The 24,432-nt window shown below is 43.3% G+C and overlaps 1 protein-coding gene across 1 annotated transcript; it reads left to right on the top strand.

Moving 5' to 3' along the window:
• Positions 1-2,100: 2,100 nt before the first annotated feature.
• NKPD1 (NTPase KAP family P-loop domain containing 1) lies at positions 2,101-24,037 on the top strand. Its single transcript, XM_075323682.1, has 4 exons — positions 2,101-2,240; positions 13,802-13,870; positions 18,598-18,729; positions 19,823-24,037. Exons 2-4 carry the CDS (start codon positions 13,858-13,860, stop codon positions 21,913-21,915), a joined length of 2,238 nt encoding a protein of 745 aa, XP_075179797.1. The 5' UTR covers positions 2,101-2,240; positions 13,802-13,857; the 3' UTR covers positions 21,916-24,037.
• Positions 24,038-24,432: the final 395 nt, after the last annotated feature.

The raw sequence follows: 24,432 nt of genomic DNA, 5'->3' as shown, positions 1-24,432 counted from the left end.
AACACTGCTCCAGACCGCCGGGCACACAGCCAACGGGGTCCTTCCAGGAACTTCCAAACGGTCCCCCTCCGGACAGTCACCGCCATCGCTGACCTTGCTGATCTGGCCCTACACAAAGCTGGACCCTTCAGGCTTTCCTTCTCTGTCACACTCTTGCTTCCCTCCTTTGCCACTTCTCTTTCTTTACTTTACTTAGTTGTTTACTCTAGCCCCCTCCGGGCTACTCCTTCACTCCTTCCACTTCCTCCTCCCTGACTCTAACTGCACTCTTGCCCTGCCTGGGCTAATCTGCCTGGTACTTCCTGCCTCCAGAGCTGTGATCTCCTTGGTGGGCGGAGCCAACCGCCTGGCCCACCCCCTGGTGTGAATCATCAGCCTCTGGAGGAAGGCAACAAGGATTTGTGGTTCAGCTTAGGTGTGCCTACCTGGGATGTGGGGTGTGGTGGTGTGTGACCTGTGTCCCCTGGCTTGGCAGGGCGACACACATACACTCACACACACCCGATCGCATACACTCACACACACACACATTGACGATATTGCACATACGCGCTCACTCACAACATCCGGAGATACCACATGCTTCTGGCCATGTGATCCTCCGGCAGGTCCTGGAAGCTCACTGCAGCACAGTATCGCGGCCGAGAAGCAAGCGATATCTCCGGATGCTGTGAGTGTGTGGATGCGATCTGATGTGTGTGTGAGGTGTGTGTGAGAGTGAGTGTGATCTGATGTGTGTGTGTGTATGTGTGTGTGTGTGTCTGTTGTTATGTGTGTGCGTGTGGATGTTCCGCCGCTGCAGGACCTTGATGTGCTGGTAACTATGCTACCATGGTTACCAGCGCATCCCGTCCCCCACTCGCACGGGAGCCCACACCAGCATACGGCGGCAAACCCCAGCAATGCGAGGGTATGTGTCGGCTGGGTTGGCGGCATATGCTGGTGTGGGCTCCCGGGGGTACAGTACTCACCTGGAAGTCGTGTCTCCGTGTCAGTTCGGGGGATGCGTGCGGGGCCAGAGCAAGCGTGCATTGCGTGAGGGGGCGGGGCATGGCCGAGTTGCCAATACGTGCAGGGTGCCGGGGCGAGAGGCCAATCCGTGTGGGGGGCGGAGCCTGTGCGAGCGGCCGGCCAATCCGTGGGGGGAGCCAGGGCGAGCGACCAATCCGTGCGGGGGGCGAGGCCATGGCGAGGCCAGCGGCCAATCCGCTTTGTGTCACCGTAAGGACACAATTTTGGAGCAAGACAGACAGACAGACAGACAGACAGACAGACAGATAGACAGACAGATAGACAGACAGACAGACAGACAGAATAAGACAATTATATATATAGATTACATCTTGATGGTAAATATTTGTATAGGAAGCAGAGCAACGATATGTTGTCATTGTGAGCACAATGGACCCACTAGAGTTGATGATGTGCGAAGGCAAAATAAAGATGATGTGATAAACAAGCTTGGAGAATCAAGAGATGGGACACTAGGATTCCAGTTTATTGGGATGCGAGCAGGGTTTATGTATACCTTTCACCTTGAAGAAAGAAGGCTATGGTCGTAAAACAAGTCTTCTACAATTGTGTTTGTGCAGAGACATGTTTGGGTTTTAGGATACATCTCAGCCCCTCTGGAATTTAGGAGCATTTGGGAGTTGTAGTGTAAAGGTGCTACGTGGTGGATTCGAAACAAAAAATGTAGACGGGGACAACAGAATGGAGCAATATAGAATTAGAACATGTAAAAAGGAAAAATAAAATCTGGAAGAAGATATAAAGTAACTATTAATCTTTCATATTTACTATTAAATTTCTAATCAATATTTTGGGAAAATCTATGCTCCATTTCCGCACATGGGCAGTCAATGATCCCTACACTCTAGAGAGTTTATAAGTGAATCCTATATTTCGTTTACTGTTATAGATTCATGATTATTCCTTGGAGTAATTATAATTATGGACTAGATGAACCGGACGGGCTGCTTGAATGTTAAAAGTCAGGGAGTAGGCGGCAAGTTTAAGGGATGCTGTCATGGGTCACAGGGTGGAGTTATTTAAAAGGTTAGTAATGTTATACAGTAGATATCTATAAGACCTGGAACATACAGGCGGCAGCATCACCTCTTTTAGGTCTGTAAGATACTGAGAAGAATCCTCCGCGGTCGGAGCTGCCGATCATTGATCCTTCCGTCACTGTTCAGGCATCTGTGGCTGAGCTGTCTTACTGGTAGGACAAAATACAGGTGAGTAGCTTCATGTTTCTTCATTTTTCGTTTGGTTTTCTATTTCAGTAGTCTAAACATGGTAGCTGACGTCTGTTTATGGCAGTCTCAGCAACATGTAAACCAACAGTCCCCTCACCTGTAGCTATATAGAAACATGATAGCTGACGTCTGTTTATGGCAGTCTCAGCAACATGTAAACCAGCAGTCCCCTCACCTGTAGCTATATAGAAACATGGTAGCTGACGTCTGTTTATGGCAGTCTCAGCAGCATGTAAACCAGGGGTCCCCAACCTGTAGCTCAAGAGCCCCATGTGGCTCACAGGGCCATGATGTGTGGCTCGCGACTGTCTGCCACCTACGTGCATTAGCAGCAGAGCTAGCAAACAACTATGAAGAACAGGTCTCCAGATGCTGACTTCTGTGATATACACCATGATCTTTGTATACTGCCTCGGTGTGATTTCTGTGGAAAATATTTGACTGGCATTATACTGTAATCAGTGACGTAACTAAAGTTCGATGGGCCCCGGTGCAAAATTTGGACCTGTGCCCCCCATCCCTGTATATTGGTCAGATGTATGTATAGGCATGTATACATTTAGCATTCTAAATCCCATAAAGGCATATGAGTTGTCCTCCCCCCATTATATAGTAATGTCTCCCATCCTGTACTAATGTACCCCATCCTGCACTCCTTCCTGGTAAATATGCCCCCCATCCTGGTATATATGTCCCCCATCCTGTTATATACTGTCTCCCTCCTGGTATATACTGTCCACCTCCTGGTATATATGTTCCTCTCCTGGGCCCCTCCTGATATATATTGTCCCCCTTCTGCTATATATGTTCCTTTCCTGGGCCTCTTTTGGTATGTAGTGTCCCCCTCCTGGTATATACTGTACTCACCCTCCCTGGCTCCCACATGCGGTGTCCTCTTCTATAGCTGGTTTGAAGTGGCTGGTATCTTTCATCGGCGTCTATGCTATGGCAACGCATGACGACATTGTCATGCGTTGCCTCAGTCACAGGGACGCCGATGTTAGTTGCCAGCTGGCAACTGTTTGGCTGTCAGTGTGTATTGCAGTCCCGATGGGTCTCTGCACCGCGATGCATTTCAGCTGGATGTTCGACCTCACACACACATCCAGCTGAAGCAAGGGCTTGGGCCAGCGGGCCCCCTGCACACCAGGGCCCGGTAGCAGTCATGATCCCTGTGACCGCTATTGTTCTGCCACTGACTACAATGGGGGCTCTGGGTGTCACTTCTTTGAGAGGGGCAGAAGCTTGATGTGGCTCGCGATTCTCTCTCAGAACTGAATGTAGCTCTCACGGTCGGAAAGATTGGGGACCTCTGATGTAAACCAAGGCAGATACTAGTGTCTTTTAGATTTAGTGAGTCTATGGTGATTTGGGTAAATACACCTGTTTGTCAAGCCAAAGACCACTGCAGACAGTGTCTGATTCATGCTGCCCGTGGCTATGTACTATCGGTAAGCTATCACCTATTCAAAGGAACCACACTGATTCCATCCGAATGGAGCAGACGTTAAGCACGTACTTGGCCCCCAGCAATCAGTAAGTTATTACTTTTACTATGGATAGGTGATAATTTGCCAATTGGATATTTTCATGATATAATTAAAGGGATGGTCCGGGACTTTTTATTTTGTACTATGTGCCTAAAAATTAACAGGTAGGAAGGCGCTAACAGAGGCAACTATCTACCTATTCTACCTGGCGCGGTCATTGAACGCTCCGGCCAGTGATTCAGCTGCTCCATGTTAACAGAGCAGCTCTTCTTCTTCCAGGCTTCTCTGTTGATGCGGCATGATGGCTGGTGTTATGATGATTGACGGCCAGCTTCCCGGAGTTAGGCAGTGGGGAACTGGCTGTTAATCAGCATGACATCGGTAGTCACGCTGCATCAACAGAGCAAAGAGGAAAAGAAGCCACCGTTCTGTCGATATGACATCAGCGACAGCCACTGATTGGCAGCAGGAGCCATCTGTGACCTCTCTGTGCCACCGGGTACAACAGGCAGGTAGTTAGCAACTAGACCACTGTTAGTTCTTAGGCGCATTGTGAAATAAAAATCCTATACCAACCCTTTAAATGGGCTTTCCAGTCACCTATCCGCAAGGTAGATCATGATAGAACCCCCACTAATTGGCAGATGGGGATATTTGACGAATACCGTAAATACATTAGTACTCTGGGATTCGTTACGAATATTCCAAACACTAATAGTTACTATCGATCATCGCTATTAAAGAACAGACACAGCTTATCAACTTTCACACTCTTTAAAGGTGTCTGCACATCTTAGATAACTATCAACCATATGGCCAAGAGCAATCTCCCGACACCCTATACACATGCACGCTTGTCTCAACCAGGCACGCATCTGTTTTCAATAGGGAGAGTAGGGTGACCCGCTCCTTGGGAAACAAAAGAATCAGGGTTTGTAGTTCAACATATCTGATCCCTTTCTTCCCGATATCATCTGTCGGTAAAAGTTGGCAAAGGTCTCTTATACACGTTACATGGTCTACCATTCCTACCAAAATCGGCGGGTTTGCCTAACTTTATTTGTGTTTCTATGGAGGCCTTTGGAGTTTTTAGATTTAAAAGTTCAGTCCAGGGGAAGTTAAATTCAATCTGTGTGAACGTGGCCACTCTACAAGAGTTATTTGAGTAATTGAGTGAACTACATACTTTCCTTTTATTAATTAGAAATGTCAATAGGATTAGTCACACAATGACTGGATTATCTTTTTATTTAATTGTTTTATTGATGTAATTGTTTTGTTTTGCTCTTCATCATCTGAACCCCTCCTTGGTAGAATTCACACGTCTGTGTTTTGTACAAGGCAGTTCACGGATTCACCACAGATGACCTCACATCACAGACCCGCTAAGTGGAATATATGAGATTGGCCGTGAATGGGACCGAATTCATAAAACTTACTGATTTATTTTTTTGTGGATTTGTGGATTTTTTTGTGTATATAATTGGTGGAGGAAGGTTGAACTAGATGGACCTAGGTCTTTTTTCAACCTATATAACAGTGATCATGGGCCATAGGCTATAATGTGTCCTTAAAAACACATATGTGAGACCTGGTTGTGCGCATGAGTCCTTACTGTGAGAAATGGTCAACTACTTGGACACAAAAACTCATCTCCAAAGCCAAAGCTTCACGCTTGTCATTGTATAAAAGACCTTTCAACCCTTCAATCTATCTAGTTCATTGAGGTAGTCTGGAATTCATCTGATGAACACCTGTAAGGGTTAGTATAGATGGAACTGGGCTGACCCTAAGTGTGGGGACTCTGTGCTGTCCCTTATCCCAACAGTAGACTTAGAGGTAGTTAGGGTCGAGCCTCCAACATAGCCCTGTCTCCTGTCCAGGCCCTAACAACTATGTCCCCACCACCCAGGGGATTGACCTGGACAGGCCCCAACAATTTACCACCAGAGACACAGACGGAGGTAAACAAAAACCTATACACACCAATAACCTGCACCAGGGGATGACCATGGAGTAAGGGTAAGGGTACAACAAAACAGGAGGTAGAAGAAACCACTTACAAAAAACAAAATAGCAGCAGCAGTAATACACGTCCTCTCTGCTCCCTGGCTAGCTCCAACTGAATGAATAACCAGAAACAAGTCCAGGAAGCAGAGGGCTTATATCCCGGAAAGTGCATTAACTCCACCAGTGCAAAAAGAAAAAAAACATGCTTAAAGTGTATGGTCTAGATGGCAAGCTGAGAACTAGACCTGAACCTATCTTTATACATGTGACAACACCTTAGGATAGTGTCTTAATCTTCACGGACGTAATTTAAAGTGGACGTCCTGAGGTCAACAACAAGTCATATGAATCTGAGCCTGGTACCAAGTTTCAGTAATGTTATGGTATCTCTGGTTTCATTGGATCCCAACAATACCGCCAACGGTCCTCAGCTGATGAGCCACACACATGCAGGGACCTTGGGAGCCACAAGTGACCTCTTAGCCCTGAGTTGGGAACCAGAATATCTTACAAACTGGTGCAACTTCTCCTGTCCTTCATTTTGTGACCCACCTTTAAGATGTCCCATTATACTTGAATTGCAGGTTACTTTACCCATCAAAACGTTTTTTAACATTAATTCTTATTCAAAGATGTTATAAACTTTCTGGAAATCTCCTTAGAGACATTTGATTTTTCCTTTTGGAGGTGTTTGGAAGAAACTTGGACAATTATTATGACTCCAGGAATTTAAATAATTTTGGCCAACAAGTGATAGAAATCTGATCATTAATCATTATAATTATTCATTTATAGAGCACCATTGATTCTGTCGTGCTGTATATGAGAAGGCAGACTGGTACAGGAGGAAGAGCACCCTGCCTTTGTGGGCTTACATTCTATAGGATAATGGGGAGAAAAGGGAAGGTGGGGCGTTGGTGAGGCGACAGTTCCAGTGGTGGTGAGGCAACAGCTCCAGCGGTGGGGAGGTGGCAGCTCCGGCGGTGGGGAGGTGGCAGCTCTGGCGATGGGGAGGTGGAAGCTCCGGCGGTGGGGAGGTGGAAGCTCCGGCGGTGGTGAGGCAGCAGCTCCGGCGATGGGGTCATTGGAGACTATAGGCGTTTCTGAACAGATGAGTTTTCAAGTTCTGTTTGAAGCTTGGAAGTGTAGCAGATAGTCTGACGTGTTGATGCAGTGAATTCCAGAAGACAGGGGATGCTTGGGGGAAATCTTGGAAGCGGTTGGATGAGGTGCGAATAAGTGAGGAGGAGAGAAGGAGATTTTGGGAGGACCGGAGATTACGTGTTGGAGTGTAGCGAGAGATTAGTTCGGAGTCATATGGAGGAGACAGATTATGGACGGCTTTGTAGGTCAGTGTTAGTAGTTGGAATTGGATACGGTGGAGGATTGGGAGCCAATGGAGGGATTTACAGAGGGGAGAAGTGGGATGGTATTGAGGAGAGAGGTGGATCAGTTGCGCAGCAGACTTAAAGACAGACTGGAGACTGGGTGCGAGAGTGTTAGCAGGGAGGCCACAGAGGAGGATGTTGCAGTAATCAAGGCGGGAGGTTATGAGGGCATGGACTAGCATTTTTGTAGATTGAGAATTGAGGAAAGGATGAGTTCTGGAAATATTATTTAGCTGAAGATGGCAGGAGGTGGTAAGGGATTTGATGTATGGTATGAAGGACAAGGCAGAGTCGAAGGTCATTATGAGGCAGCGGACTTCGGATACTGGGGAGATGTTATTTATTGAAATAGATAGATCAGGTAGGGAAGATAGGTGAGATGGAGGAAAGATGATTAGTTCAGTTTTGGCCACATTGAGCTTTAGAAAGTGAGAGGATAAGAAGGAGGTTATGGCCGATAGACACTCCGGGATTCTGGACAGTAGAGATGTACCGGTGGATTAAGGCTCCCAGACTCAAGCCAATGTAATGCTGTAATGCTTCTGACAAGTCGGATTGAGAATCGAAAAAATAAAATAAAATAAAAAAATTAACAAAACGCAAACAGTGTTTTACAATCAAGAACAGCATGATTACATATTTACATATGAGTAAGCAAATACCTGACATAGAAGTGCACCATCCATCTGGCAGCCGTCTGCTGCATAATTGCAGATGCTTTAATTATAGCCACTCGTCAGACCTGTTACAATGAGTGAAGATGAGGAAGAAGCTACAACTATGAAGTGTAAGGAAATAGGTTATAAAATGTGTGTGGAAATATTTGTATAATTAGTAATGCTGTTATATTTTATATCTATTATGCAAATACACCTGGTGAGCTGGAAGGGAAAGGAAGGAACCGAGGAGAGAAGTGTTTGCTGACAGAAATCTATATATCATCAGATTCTATGTATTGATGGGTTTTTTCATCTCCTAAAGGTACCTTCACACTTTAGCGATGCAGCAGCGATCCCACCAGCGATCATACCTGGTCAGGATCGCTGCTGCATCGCTACATGGTCGCTGGTGAGCTGTCAAACAGGCAGATCTCACCAGCGACCAGTGACCAGCCCCCAGCCAGCAGCGACGTGCAAGCGACACTGCGCTTGCACGGAACCGGCGTCTGGAAGCTGCGGACACTGGTAACTAAGGTAAACATCGGGTATGGTTACCTGATGTTTACCTTAGTTACCAGCTCACACCACTTAGCTTAGCGTGTGCAGAGAGCCGGAGCCGACACTGGCAGCGTGAGAGCTGCGGAGGCTGGTAACGAAGGTAAATATCGGATAACCACCTTGGTTACCCGATGTTTACCTTGGTTACAGCTTACCGCAGGCTGCCAGACGCCGGCTCCCTGCACATTCAGATCGTTGCGCTCTCGCTGTCACACACAGCGATGTGTGCTTCACAGCGGGAGAGCAACAATAAAAAAACGAACCAGCACTGTGTGTAACGAGCAGCGATCTCACAGCAGAGGCCAGATCACTGCTCAGTGTCACACGCAGCGAGATCGCTAATGAGGTCACAAAAAACTGTGACTCAGCAGCGATCTCAGTAGCGATCTCGCTGTGTATGAAGCACCCCTTATACAAGTAAAAACAAACAACATTGCATTTAGACCCCTACTAAAAATGTATCTTTGTTCTCAAGAACGGAGGAATTTTTTAACTCTATAACTTTCTACTATTGATGAGTGAGCACTCCCATTCTCGGATGCTCAGTACTTGTAACTAGTGATGAGCGGGCACTACCATGCTCGGGTGCGCGGTACTCGTAACTAGTGATGAGCGGGCACTACTATGCTCGGGTGCTCTGTACTCGTAACTAGTGATGAGCGAGCACTACCATGCTCGGGTGCTCAGTACTCGTAACTAAGGTAGTGATGAGCGGGCACTACCATGCTCGGGTGCTCAGTACTTGTAACTAGTGATGAGCGGGCACTACCATGCTCGGGTGCTCGGTACTCGTAACTAGTGATGAGCGTGCACTACCATGCTCGGGTGCTCGGTACTCGTAACTAGTGATGAGCGAGCACTACCATGCTCAGGTGATTAGTACTGGTAACTAGTGAGGAGCGGGCACTACCATGCTCGGGTGCTCAGTACTCGTAACTAGTGATGAGTGGGCACTACCATGCTCAGGTGCTCGGTACTCGTAACGAGAAGTTTGACTGTAGGATGTGCGCAACTCAAGTACCCAAGTATAATGGAAGTCAAGGGGGAACTCAAGCATTTTTCTGGGAAATCTTATGAATTCCGAGCACCCGAGCATGGTAGTGCCCACTCATCACTAGTTACGAGTACTGAGCACCCGAGCATGGTAGTGCTTGCTCATCACTAGTTACGAGTACTGAGCACCTGAGTATGGTAGTGCCCGCTCATCACTAGTTACCAGTACTGAGCACCCGAGCATGGTAGTGCTCGCTCATCACTAGTTACGAGTACCAAGCACCTGAGCATGGTAGTGCCCACTCATCACTAGTTACGAGTACTGAGCACCCGAGCATGGTAGTGTCCGCTCATCACTAGTTACGAGTACTGAGCACCCGAGCATGGTAGTGCCCGCTCATCACTAGTTACGAGTACCGAGCACCCGAGTATGGTAGTTCCCACTCATCACTAGTTACGAGTACCGAGCACTCGAGCATGGTAGTGCCCGCTCATCACTAGTTACGAGTACTGAGCACCCGAGCATGGTGGTGCTCGCTCATCACTAGTTACGAGTACTGAGCACCCGAGCATGGTGGTGCTCGCTCATCACTAGTTACGAGTACTGAGCACCCGAGCATGGTAGTGCTCGCTCATCACTAGTTACGAGTACTGAGCACCCGAGCATGGTAGTGCCCGCTCATCACTAGTTACGAGTACTGAGCACCCGAGCATGGTAGTGCCCACTCATCACTAGTTACGAGTACCTAGCACCTGAGCATGGTAGTGCCCACTCATCACTAGTTACGAGTACCGAGCACTCGAGCATGGTAGTACCCACTCATCACTAGTTACGAGTACTGAGCACCCGAGCATGGTAGTGCCCGCTCATCACTAGTTACGAGTACTGAGCACCCGAGCATGGTAGTGCCCGCTCATCACTAGTTACGAGTACTGAGCACCCGAGCATGGTAGTGCCCGCTCATCACTAGTTACGAGTACTGAGCACCCGAGCATGGTAGTGCCCGCTCATCACTAGTTACGAGTACTGAGCACCCGAGCATGGTAGTGCCCGCTCATCACTAGTTACGAGTACTGAGCACCCGAGCATGGTAGTTACTTACTACCCATTGCCTAGGTAATTGGCCACTTTTGAAGAGTATGAAAAGTGCCTGGTTTCCTATGCAAGTAGTACTTACAAGTTCTTTGCATTCAGAGCTTGCAAGTGCTGGACTGTAGCAGCTTCAGCGCCCCCTGTAAAGCTGCCTATGATAGCAGCAGGGCAGAGGACACAGTTCACACCAGCAGCTCAGCCATGCCACTGGTCAAAACTGCCAATCTCCAGGAACACACAACTCCTTGAGAAGCAGAAAGCCGGAGACTGGGGAGTGGAAGAATACATATGAGAAAATGAAATAATGAATGACAACAGAAGTGATGAATTGATTATAATAATATATGCCATATCATTACAATATAGAATGGCAAATATTGAATTACATTTTAGAATCATGTAGTGATTAACATATCTGTGAGGAAGCATGAAGCTGAAGCTTTATACACAGCGTCCAATGGCTCCATAGTATGCAATCATTCTAATTCCTGCTGTATGGAGCTTCATGGGTCTCCATCCAAGATCATTCCCACCCAACAAACCCAGCAAGTGCCAGGGTCCACTGACCAAGGCGAGTCAGCTCGGCCCAGATTTACTTTGACAACATCTGCTTTAGGGTACTTTCACACTTGCGTTGTTTTTTTTTTTGGCGCAATCCGCTGTCTTGGGAAACAGGGGAATCCGTTAACGGATTCCGTTGTTTCCCATAGACTTGCATTGATGACGGATTGTGCCAAAAGTACCTGCGTTGCTTCCGTTGGCCGATGCTCCGTTGCTTCCGCCAAGCGGAAGCAACGCAGAATGTAACGTTAAATGCTTGTGTCAAAATGACGCCAACCAACGGATTCCGTTGGTTCCGTTAAAATTTTCAATGTTTCCCTGTGGTAGCGGATTCCGTTGCTAAGTGCTTAACAACGGAATCCGCTGCTGGAGTCCGCTAATTTATACTGAGCATGCCCAGAATGAAAAAAAATTAAAAAAGAAATAAAACAGAGCCGACGGATTCCATTAGATGGACGCCAAACGGACGCCAAACGGATGCAACGGTCCGTTATTTCACAGGAATCAGCTAACGGATTCCAGTGAGATAACGGACCCATTGCATCCGTTGACACCACAAAAATAACGGATGCGTCAAAACGACGCAGCAACGGACCCAGCGGATTCAACCCAACGCAAGTGTGAAACTATTACATTGACATCTGCTGTACAACTGATGTCTGCACTGTGTGTTTGAAGGAGACAAAAAAAGACTGACGGCACTCCCAAAATGCCATCTGAACAGGTACAAAATTGATGATGACATATAATAACAAAAAAGACAGTTGCACTCTGAAATGCTAAATCATACAAACAATTAATTGAAGAATATAGATATGCAGTACTGCTAAGGCTAAGTTCACACTTCCATTGTTTTCAATCCGTCAGGTCCGTCAGCAACGGATCTGTCGTTTTTAGATGTCAACTGATGCAACTGATGTGTTTTTCACAGGATTCCTTTCACAGGAATCCTGTGAAAAAACGGATCCGTTGCGTCCGTTACATCCGCTGTGCGTCTGTTTTTTGACGGATCAGTCATGATCCGTTTGTGTTTGGGACAGCCCAGTGGGCGTGCCAAACATGCTGGGCATGCTCAGTAGAGCATGACGGAATCCAGTGCTGGATTCCGTCGTAAGACGGATTACGACGGAATCCGGCACCATAGACATACATTGCAAGTGTGACGGATAACGACGGATTCCTGCGTGGTGCGTTGTTTTCGACGGCCCGAAAAACGTTACATTCTGTGTTGCTCCCCTCCCGGCGGTCAGTCAAAAAACAACGGACCGCGACGCAGCGGACGCAACGCAGGGTCATCAGTCACAATCCGCCACTAATGCAAGTCTATGGGACACAACGGAATCCGCTAAATGGATTCCGTTGTTTACCATAGAAGCGGATTTCGACTGATACATTTTAGCGGAAATGTGAACTTAGCCTAAAGGAAATCTAGGAAATATTGAGATATTGAGGATACAAAAATAGCCATTTCAATATCTGCCCAGTAGCCACATCAAGGCGTATCTCATATACTAGGAACCTACACTACACTGAACTGAAGCCTCTCTCTGGGTTACAAACCTCCATGTGTATGGGAAAGTAGGAACCTACTACTATAGAATAAAATAAGCTGTGGCTAATGGGGGAGGGGTGCACAGTCAGAGGGCATGACCTCATAATCTAGTCAAAAAAGACTGATGGCACTCCCAAAATGCAGTCTGAACAGGTGCAAAACTGAACATGACATACTGTATAATAACTAAAAAAGACAGTTGCACTCTGAAATGCTAAATCAGGCAAACAATGATTGCAAGACTAAAGATATGCATTACTGCTTAAAGAAATCTGGGACAAATTGAGATATGTAGCACACAAAAATGGCCATTTCAATATCTGCCCAGTAGCCAGGTCAAGGCATATCTCGTTTACTGGAAACTTAAACTGAACTATCACCTCTCTCTGGGTTATAAACCTCCATGTGTATGGGAATGTAGATTCTGCTCACTGATCAGACCTTAGGTCCATCACTACTGCATGCTGAGCCCTATCTGACCTTGTGATAGGAAACCATCACTGTCTCTTCATCTGAGCCCGTCCACTCTGGGCTAGTCCCAAACATTAACTCTATTTTACTTTATGGTCAAAGAATACATCTTCCATCATGACTAACACAGGTTACAATACACTTGTCAACACTATTAACATATATCCAAGTTCACATTACAATAACTATACACTGGTGTCTTCAAGGGGGAATGTGAGCAATATATCCATGATCCAGGAAAGTGGACAGGATTTACAATTTACAATTGCTCTTGCAGGTATGCTGAGTTTTATGTGCAGTTTATCCCTATAGACATCTGGATGGTCCGTGTGCTGTCCATTTTTTTTCTCGCACCCATAAAATTGTATTGGCGAGTTTTGACCGATTTACGCTTCCAAAAAATCACAGATCTGCTCTGTCTCATTAAATAACATAGGTCCAAGTACAGTGCGAGATTTTCTCGCATTCCACTCGTCCAATTTATACACTCGTGTGAGTGAGCGCCTTAACCATGTAAAAAAAAAAAGCCCAGTGTCCAATTTTTACTTTTAATACAGCTTGAAAAATGTAAAAAATGCTATAAAAAAAATGTAAAAATATATTTAACATAAAACAATGATTTAAACACATTCTCTTTAAAAAAACAAACAAAAAAAAACTGCACCATATCTGAATGGTGTGAACAAGGTCAAGCAATTAAACCATACAAACTGTGCATTTACGGAATTGTTTTAAAATGTTAATACTTTGTTCTTTATTTTACAGTCATGAATTTTACTGTGAATCAAGAATAATGTCGCTATCCAGAAATCTGAGTCAAAATGGCAACAAAAGGTAATGAGTTCGGATTTCAACAACAGCAATTAAGGAGAATTAATTTGAAGGAAACTGGAATTTTCATTATTTATTTCCTTTAGTGACAAATCCTCTATCGAAATTTGAATAATTAAGTAATTGCATAATCTATAATTATATAACCAAATGTTTTGCCAGTTCTATGTAAGTAAAGGGCTATTTTGTTCCTTTGTGGCTATTTTTTTTATTTTTTTTATTGCACAAATGCATATGAAAAAAAAGGAAACATGTACCGTAATCTAGATTCAAATATCGACTATTTTATTTCTAAAGCAGCTATGCAGACCTATGAGTTTTCGCTAGTAATTTATATAGATACTCTGGTTACAAACAAATGGTAATAAGTATCAAAGTATTTATTAATTGAAAATAAAAAAAAAAAAACTATCAGAAAAGGCTGCAAGTGCCCGATTAAAAACATACAGGACAAGTGTGGATATCAATTTGCAGAAAATAGACTTAGTAATATAATCCATAGAATAAAGTTCCAAGAAGTAATAAATATTATGGAAGGTAACAAGAGCAAAGTCAGAGCAACAAAACTAATAATAATAATAATAATAATAATATTAAATAATAATAATAAAAAATAGTAATAATAATTATATCCCTAAGATATTATATATAAGACAATCCAAATTCATAAAAAAAAATATAACCAGACAATATAAACCAAGTGACCATCGGCCATACCACATTGGGGGTGCAGGTACTGAGTGTGGTGTTTGGTGGACATGGCTTATGGTTGCTCTTGGTTTACAATTTTGGTCAGTTTATGAGATCTGTTACTATTAATTTATTAATGTGGATTATATTGCATATATTATCCTTTATTAAGTATTATTATTATTTATTATTATTACAGTATTATTATTATTATTATTATTATTATTATTATTAATAATAATAATAATAATAATAATAATATTGGTCTTGCTGCACTGACATTGCTACTGTTATCTTCCATAGTATTCATTACTTCTTGAAACATTATTGGATTATATTAAACATATTATCTGCAAACTAATGGCCAGAATTGCTCTATAAGTTATTAATGCAGTATTACCCTTTTCTGATAGTTTGTGTTTGTTATTCTTCATTAATAAAGCTATTGGAATAATACTACTTTGATATTCATTATAATATTTTGCAACTGGAGTGTGTGTTGTGTGTGTATATATAGTATATTCTCCAGTTATTGTTATACAGTGACGCACTCAACTTACTTCATAGAGGTCACAAGAGGAACACTTTTATTTAAAAAGTCCAGCAGGTTTATTTAACCTCACATAAACCTCTCCAGGAACATAACACTAAAGGGGGCTTTATACGCAGCAATATCGCTGGTGAAAGCACCCACCCCCGTCGTTTGTGCGTCACGGGCAAATCGCTGCCCGTGGCGCACAATATCGTTAGGAGCCGTCACACGTACTTACCTGCCTAGCGACATTGCTGTTGCAGGCGAACCGCCTCCTTTCTAAGGGGGCGGTTCGTGCGGCATCACAGCGGCGTCACTAAGCGGCCACCCAATAGAAGCAAAGGGGTGGAGATGAGCGGCCATAACATCCTGCCCACCTCCTTCCTTCCTCATTGCCGGCGGCCACAGGTAAGCTGTAGTTCGTCATTCCCGAGGTGTCACACGTAGCGATGTGTGCTGCCTCGGGAACGACGAATAACCTGCGTCCTCTACAATCAACGATATTTTGAAAATGAACGACGTGTCAACGATGGACGATTTGGTGAGTATTTTCCATAATTAACGGTCGTTCGTGCATGTCACACGCAACGACGTCGCTAACGATGCCGGATGTGCGTCATGAAATCCGTGACCCCGGCGATATATCGTTAGATACGTCGTTGCGTGTAACGAGGCCTTAAGCCTCTTCAGGCTTAAAGAATACACATGCGGTTTTCAGTCCATTTCCCTGGTGGTATACAACTCTGTGACTATTCTTGACCGACCCAGCAAGAGTCCTGACCTAAACCCAATTGAGCATCTCTGGAGAGACCTGAAAATGGCGCCCACCAACGTTCACCATCCAACCTGACAGAACTGGAGAAGATCTGCAAGGAAGAATGGCAGAGGATCCCCAAATCCAGGATCCATCATTCCCAAGAAGACTCATGGCTGTACTAGCTCAAAAGGGTGCGTTTACTCAATACTGAGCAAAGGGGCTGAATACTTATGACCATGTGATATTTCAATTTTTCTTGTTTAATATAGTTGCAAAAATTTCTACATTTCTGGGTGGTTTTCTGTCAAGATGGGGTGTAGAGTGCATTAATGAGGAAAAAATGAACTTTTTTGAGTTTACCAAATGGCTGCAATGAAACAAAAAGTGAAAAATATACAGGGATCTGAATACTTTCCATACTCACACTATGTGTATATATTATATATATATATATATATATATATACAGTTAGGTCCAGAAATATTTGGACAGTGACACAATTTTCGCGAGTTGGGCTCTGCATGCCACCACATTGGATTTGAAATGAAACCTCTACAACAGAATTCAAGTGCAGATTGTAACGTTTAATTTGAAGGTTTGAACAAAAATATCTGATAGAAATTGTAGGAATTGTACACATTTCTTTACAAACACTCCACATTTTAGGAGGTCAAAAGTAATTGGACAAATAAACCAAACCCAAACAAAATATTTTTATTTTCAATATTTTGTTGCGAATCCTTTGGAGGCAATCACTGCCTTAAGTCTGGAACCCATGGACATCACCAAACGCTGGGTTTCCTCCTTCTTAATGCTTTGCCAGGCCTTTACAGCCGCAGCCTTCAGGTCTTGCTTGTTTGTCGGTCTTTCCGTCTTAAGTCTGGATTTGAGCAAGTGAAATGCATGCTCAATTGGGTTAAGATCTGGTGATTGACTTGGCCATTGCAGAATGTTCCACTTTTTTGCACTCATGAACTCCTGGGTAGCTTTGGCTGTATGCTTGGGGTCATTGTCCATCTGTACTATGAAGCGCCGTCCGATCAACTTTGCGGCATTTGGCTGAATCTGGGCTGAAAGTATATCCCGGCACACTTCAGAATTCATCCGGCTACTCTTGTCTGCTGTTATGTCATCAATAAACACAAGTGACCCAGTGCCATTGAAAGCCATGCATGCCCATGCCATCACGTTGCCTCCACCATGTTTTACAGAGGATGTGGTGTGCCTTGGATCATGTGCCGTTCCCTTTCTTCTCCAAACTTTTTTCTTCCCATCATTCTGGTACAGGTTGATCTTTGTCTCATCTGTCCATAGAATACTTTTCCAGAACTGAGCTGGCTTCATGAGGCGTTTTTCAGCAAATTTAACTCTGGCCTGTCTATTTTTGGAATTGATGAATGGTTTGCATCTAGATGTGAACCCTTTGTATTTACTTTCATGGAGTCTTCTCTTTACTGTTGACTTAGAGACAGATACACCTACTTCACTGAGAGTGTTCTGGACTTCAGTTGATGTTGTGAACGGGTTCTTTTTCACCAAAGAAAGTATGCGGCGATCATCCACCACTGTTGTCATCCGTGGATGCCCAAACCTTTTTGAGTTCCCAAGCTCACCAGTCAATTCCTTTTTTCTCAGAATGTACCCGACTGTTGATTTTGCTACTCCAAGCATGTCTGCTATCTCTCTGATGGATTTTTTCTTTTTTTTCAGCCTCAGGATGTTCTGCTTCACCTCAATTGAGAGTTCCTTAGACCGCATGTTGTCTGGTCACAGCAACAGCTTCCAAATGCAAAACCACACACCTGTAATCAACCCTAGACCTTTTAACTACTTCATTGATTACAGGTTAACGAGGGAGACGCCTTCAGAGTTAATTGCAGCCCTTAGAGTCCCTTGTCCAATTACTTTTGGTCCCTTGAAAAAGAGGAGGCTATGCATTACAGAGCTATGATTCCTAAACCCTTTCTCCGATTTGGATGTGAAAACTCTCATATTGCAGCTGGGAGTGTGCACTTTCAGCCCATATTATATATAGAATTGTATTTCTGAACATGTTTTTGTAAACAGCTAAAATAACAAAACTTGTGTCACTGTCCAAATATTTCTGGACCTAACTGTGTGTATATATATATATATATGTATTTTCATTTTATTATCTATGTGTTTCCACAGTAACAGACTACAAACTAAATGTGTGTAGTCAAGGTTGGAAAAAAGTAGAGGAGAAATTAATTCATTGGTGGTGTAGGAAAAAATAAAACTGAAAAAAAAAATTTATTTTATGTGTTGGTGCAATAAATAATGATTTTCTAAACCCTAATTTTAATTCTCCTTTATTTTCAAGCCCTCTTCTTGCTTTCTGTGAATGGCAATGTAATTGATTACATCTAAAAGAAGAATATGCTTCCTAATTGCTCACATAAGGCCCGGGTGCACATTGTATTAGGCTTTGCTCACGTTTGCATTGTGGCATGGGTTTATAACAAAAGCTGCAGCCAAATCCATCGATCACCACCGTGAGCCATTGATTTGTCTGTAGATGAGTTTCTAGCTCGGCATTTCTGTAGCAAAGGCCGTTAAAGGGTCTGACATTGATTTATAAGTTCACTAACCCCACATGGAAAAGTATTTATATAGTGTCTAATAGTGCATTGCTCCACATGAAGCTTTCCTAGTGAGCTACAATTATGGAATTTCCTATTAATGACTGAAAATCATCTTAAATTTTTTTTTTTTGCATTATTCTTACAGGAAAAGAGACAGAAGATGACATCTATTGTGCTTGCCTGTCAAAAGCATTATGTCAGGTGGCTACACCCGTTACTGTTGGCTTATACGCCCCGTTCGGAGGCAGGGTCTACATGCTTTTAGATCGCATCACAAGTAAGTAGATATTATACATGTATTATTCTATGGCCCAGGGGTCCCCAACCTGTGGCTCAGGAGCCATATGTGGCTCGCGGGCCCATGATGTGTGGCTCGTGAGTGTCTTCTAGTTTGGTGCATAAGCACCGGGTCTAGCAAACAGCTATGAAGAGCAGGTCTCCAGATGGTGACTTTTTGAGTAGGAATCTCTGGATCTTTGCATACTGCCTTGGTATGATTTTTGTGAAAGATATTATGCCTGTTATTATATTAGTAATGGGGGCTCTGGGTGTCACTACTGGGCGGTGGTCTCACGTCTAAACCAGAGTCCACTCCTGCGACTTCTGCTTCAATCACCAGACGCCGCCGTATTCCCGCCATGGGTAGTGCTGGTGATGGGGGAGGAATCAGTGGCTCTGGTGGGCGCAGGCTCCGCCCATCCATTAAGCTGGGTTTTTCTGGGACCTGCAGTACCACTGGCTGACTGTGGTGGCTTGTGCTTCCAGCTGAAGTTACCATCTTTTAGCCATGGCCTATGGGAAGGCACCACACCCTTCTAATTCCCCCTGCCTGCTAGATATAGTCTTGCAGTGTCCTGTGCCTCTGGTTCACTCCTTGCTCTTAAACTTTTGATCCCTGTATGTTGACCTCTGCCTGCTGTGTTTTCTACTTCGCTGCCATCTCTGGTTTGACCTTAGCCTAATTTCCTGATTACTCTCTTACCTGCCGATTTTGTTTGCCTTTTTTGTACCTCCTGGTTCTGACCCTGCCTGACCACCATTCTTCCCTGGATTGCAGCCTTCCACAGGTAGCGATCTCCTGGACCCTGTTGTATTTCCACATCCCTGTACAGGTGTTAAAGTGTTTCGGGGTTCTCGGGATCCTGCTGAGTGGGCGGCTTACCTCTAGTTAGTCCGTGAAAGCCATCCTGAGTCTGTGGTCCCAGGCAGACAACACAGGTGGCTAGATGTGGCTCGCGACACTCTTTCAGAGCTGAATGTAACTCTCAAGTTTAGAAAGGTTGGGGATCTCTGATATAGACATTCAAAGCTTCTATATGATCTTTTGTTTTTCATTTGACTTATATTTTAGTCTTATTTATCTTCTACAGAATGCATGCGGGAGGAAGCATCACGTATAACAGAAAAAGAAGAAAAAACCTTGGAGAAGGCTACAGTTAAACCCACCGGATGGGGCTTCCTACATTTACTTTGGCGACTATTTTTCTACTGCCCTTTAATAACTGAACATCACCTAGAATGCAAAAGTATTAAGTTCATTTTTGTACACTTCAGCGCTTGGCAGTATGCAGGCAGTGACCGGCTGTGGGCCGGGCTGGTCACCACGCTGTGCGAGGAAATACGACGGAACTTCGGAATTCTTCCACACAGTATCTTTAATGCCTTGGGTTGCAAACCTAAAAGAAATCTAGAAAATGACAGAGAATGGACCATCAGAGGGACTGTTTGCATTATACTGGTGGTTTGTATTATCCTACTCCTCATTGGGTTGCTCCTACTTGTTATACCAATCAAAACTAATAGCCATGGAGGTGAAGAGAGAGTCTCAACTGTTTTTGGAAGTTTAATGACTGTAGTGGCAGGATCGGGAATAGCCATGACGCTGTTTAAGCTAGGCAAGAGTGTCATTATTAGCCAAAAGCATAAGATCGAGCGACTCGTCAACAGCGAGAAATTTAGTTCTCAAATGGGTTTCATGAATGAGGTGAAAAAAGAGGTTGAACTGATAAGCCAAATGGTTCAATTCATGGAAATTTTCCAGAAGCAGAAGATCCGGGTGGTTTTACAGATCACTAGTCTGGAGCTTTGTGCGCCTGACAAAGTGGTTGGAGTACTGGATGCTATGAACACTTTATTATCTGACCAGAGATCTCCATTTATTTCCATATTGGTAGTTGACCCTGGCATTATTGTCACTTGCTTAGAGAATGCAAGCTCACTCAAAGGTATGGCAGACAATGGCTACATGTTCCTCAACCGCACTGTCACGTTGCCTTTCTCTGTTCCGGCTCTTGGTAAGAAGACAAAGCTGCAACTTTTGAAGAAAGCAGTACAGAGGACAGAGGATCTTATTGATTGGCCTTGCAGGAATGATGCCACTCGTGGCACCAAGACTGGAATTACAGAACCCATGAAGCTGCTTAGAGAAGACTTCTTAGAAGATGAAGAACCAGAGGTGAACCTACCACCTTGTCAACCAGCTTACTACATCCAGGAAACATTTTATGCCCTATACAGTGAGCGTGAAGTTCTCCATGAATACATTCCTGACAGCATATGTCAAATGAAACGAATTGTCAATGCTATCCCTGTGATGGTACATCTAATGGTGCTGAGTAAAATATCTTGGGGCAACATGTCTTCTAAATCTGTAGCTGCATGGGTTGTCCTCTGCAATCAGTGGCCTTGTAGACTAAGCTGGATTCTTCAATGTCTGGAGGATGAAGAACAACAAGGATGTAAGGAAGGATTCAATGATTATCTCCTGTGGGACATGTTTAAGGAAAACAGTAAGGAACTATTTTCCTTGAAAGCCGGGCTAAAGAACCTTTTGGACTTGGATGGTGATCCGGAGGTTTTCCAAAAGTTTCTTTCTCACGACTTTCCCTTTACGGTTGATGAATCCAGAAGATTGATGAAGTGTACAATTAATTTAGATTATTCGATAAAACACAAGATGGGACTTATCCGTGGAATCAATAACCTTCAAAATGATTGGAAAACGACAATTGTAGAGAGTACGATTGGGAAACTAGAAAAGGTGGATCAAAAGGACATGATAGAAGTCAAAGACAAGGTCGAATTTCAGGTTATTCAGTGTAACAAAGACAATGAGCTGAGAAATGAGTGGGAGAAAGAGGTCAATCGGTGTAGAGCTGAGGTACATCGGGAGAAAGGAGAAGGACTACCCGAAATAATGCAGGGAAAACAGATTAATAGCAGAGGAGCAGAACTCCAGTGTGATGAGGAGCAGTCCAAAAGGCAAAGGTCTATAAAGCAGAACTTATTAGAAGAAATATTTGAGAATAGTGATTACTTGAATGGAATGAATGGTTTAATTAGACAAAAATTAGTAGAAGAAGAAATTCCATGGATAGACGAAGAAGACTGTGGGGTCCAAGAAAAAGAACAATGTAAGAGATTAGAAGAGGTTCAAAGTAGAGATCGAGAAACTATTCTATAATGGAAATCTTTTTTATTTAGAAGTATGTTCCTCCTTACTGTCTTTTGAGGAAAGAAATAGCTGCTAGGTTGTCCATGGAGAAGTCGTTGGGACATCTTCTTTGTGGCTCCAAATCTGCAGCTTTTTCAGCTCAGGTGGAAACGTTCTCATAGACATTACAGGGGGGTGTCTGGTTGACGAAACTCATTTTCTTTACTACCTTATTAGGTTTTTTTAAGTCAATAAAAGAGAATCCCTCATGGATTAGCCAGAATGTAGCAGCTACAAAGAGCCTTACTCTCTTTTTGGAGGACCCGGCTTATTTGGATAGGCCCTCATATTTGATTAGTGTGGGTCTGACAACTGAGATCATCACCACAGATCCATACCCTAGTCATTGTTTCCATAAGTATAGACTGTTCAAGGTTATCCAAATACAACATACAAAGAACCCCTGTACAAGAATATCATATGGACTCCTTGATTTCTTACTGCTAATGTAATGACGAGGTGCAAGCCATGGATTACCTCATTCATGGCTCTTCAGAAAATTCCTCACATCTGTGTCAATCCACCCGTGATTGTGAGACATGAACATGAAGGAGCGTAGCCTCATATAGGTCATCTGGTGGACAGCAGAAACCACTACCATAGACCTCCATGCACAGGGTGCACATGGTATGCTCTACTCTGATAGGGATATGGACCGCCATTTTTCATCGTGACTCCAGAAATAAACAGCGTCATAATTAGCATGTGAAAACATTAGATGTATGGCTTAGAAGTAAAAATGTCTATTGTACGGTTGATTTGTGTATAATAAACATATTTTAATAAAAAAAAAACTATGAATATATTAAATATTAATAAAAAATGGATACATTAGTCAGTAAATATAGTGCCAATTACATAAAAAATCATAGAAAAAAACTTGTTTGATCTCCATTGTGGTTTGCTAGAAAACCTGTATTCATGTAAAGCCGCGCATAACAAACATTCAGATAGACCTACCATTGGATTTGTATGTCAAGCGCCTATAGGAACACAATCATTCCATTTTGGTGAGGACTAAATTATACTTTTTCGTACGTAAAAATTTCTTTAAAGTAGACATTTAGCAACTATCTCGATTTATATCAGTAAAATGGTTTATATCTTATTGACTTAGCAGATTATTTTGCTGATGAAATATAGGCGTGGGGCCGTTAAAGGAAACCTAAAAGTCCCTTTATCACATGTTAATGTTCAAAACTATTTTAATGCCCAATAACCACTCGGAGATTTCATTAAAGAGTAAGTGACATGTCAAAAGTTTTGGTCATTGTAGGTCCAGATGGTAAGACCTCCATCAATCACTGACGGGAATGAGAAGAAGTGTTCGCCCAATCTTTGTTCTGCCGTGTGCTAAAGATCACTCATAGGGTTATATAGACCGTTACTTACTAAATCAAAGGAGATGTCCATAAAATAACCCTTGATAGAACATACCCCAATTTCTCAATCAAATACCCCCCCATACAACCACTCCTACAGTCACCCCAATACTTAAGCAGGCACTGCCTCATCCAGAAATAAAGAGTAAAACGATTAAAGGGGTTGTCCACTTCTTGAACATTGATGGCCTATACTTAGAATAGGTCATAAATGTCTGATTGGCCGGGGTCCGACACCAGGCACCCCCACCAATCGGCCTGTCGCCGGAAATGCTCAATTCCGGAGCTGCCCTGACTTTTTATAGCGGCCGCTGACAGGTGCTACACATACACCTTCTATTGATTTGAATAGGAGGTATTTGTGCAGTACTCCGCCACAGCCAACTGCTGCCGCCGCCGGTATCAGCAACATCTGATTGGTGAGGGTGCCGGTGTCAGACAACGGATTTTCAAACATTGATGGCCTATCCCAAGCATAGGTCATCAAGGATAAAGTTAAAGGAGTGGCCAACCCTTTTTAATTAAGTCTCAATGTATTTTTCAGCTTCTGTGCTCCACCGCAAGAAAAGTCCTCCAGTCAACGTCCTACATACACATACACACTTTTACACACATACTTCTACACATGTAGTTATACTGTTATACACATACTTCTACACATGTAGTTATACTGTTACACACATACTTCTACACATGTAGTTATAATATTATACACATACTTCTACACATGTAGTTATACTATTATACACATACTTCTACACATGTAGTTATACTGTTATGCACATACTTCTACACATGTAGTTATACTATTATACACATAGTTCTACACATGTAGTTATACTATTATACACATACTTCTACACATGTAGTTATACTGTTATACACATACTTCTACACATGTAGTTATACTGTTACACACATACTTGTACACATGTAGTTATACTATTATACACATACTTCTACACATGTAGTTATACTGTTATACACATACTTCTACACATGTAGTTATACTGTTATACACATACTTCTACACATGTAGTTATACTATTATACACATACTTCTACACATGTAGTTATACTATTATACACATACTTCTACACATGT

Source organism: Anomaloglossus baeobatrachus, chromosome 9 (genome assembly GCF_048569485.1).
Source record: "Anomaloglossus baeobatrachus isolate aAnoBae1 chromosome 9, aAnoBae1.hap1, whole genome shotgun sequence".
NCBI classification, from domain to species: domain Eukaryota; kingdom Metazoa; phylum Chordata; class Amphibia; order Anura; family Aromobatidae; genus Anomaloglossus; species Anomaloglossus baeobatrachus.
This window is presented reverse-complemented; position numbering and strand designations above follow the sequence as displayed.

Excerpts from the sequence above, each read along its gene's own strand:
- NKPD1 (XM_075323682.1), top strand. Across the intron at positions 18,730-19,822 it reads GCTTTTAGATCGCATCACAA|AATGCATGCGGGAGGAAGCA; the intron begins GTAAGTAGATAT and ends TATCTTCTACAG.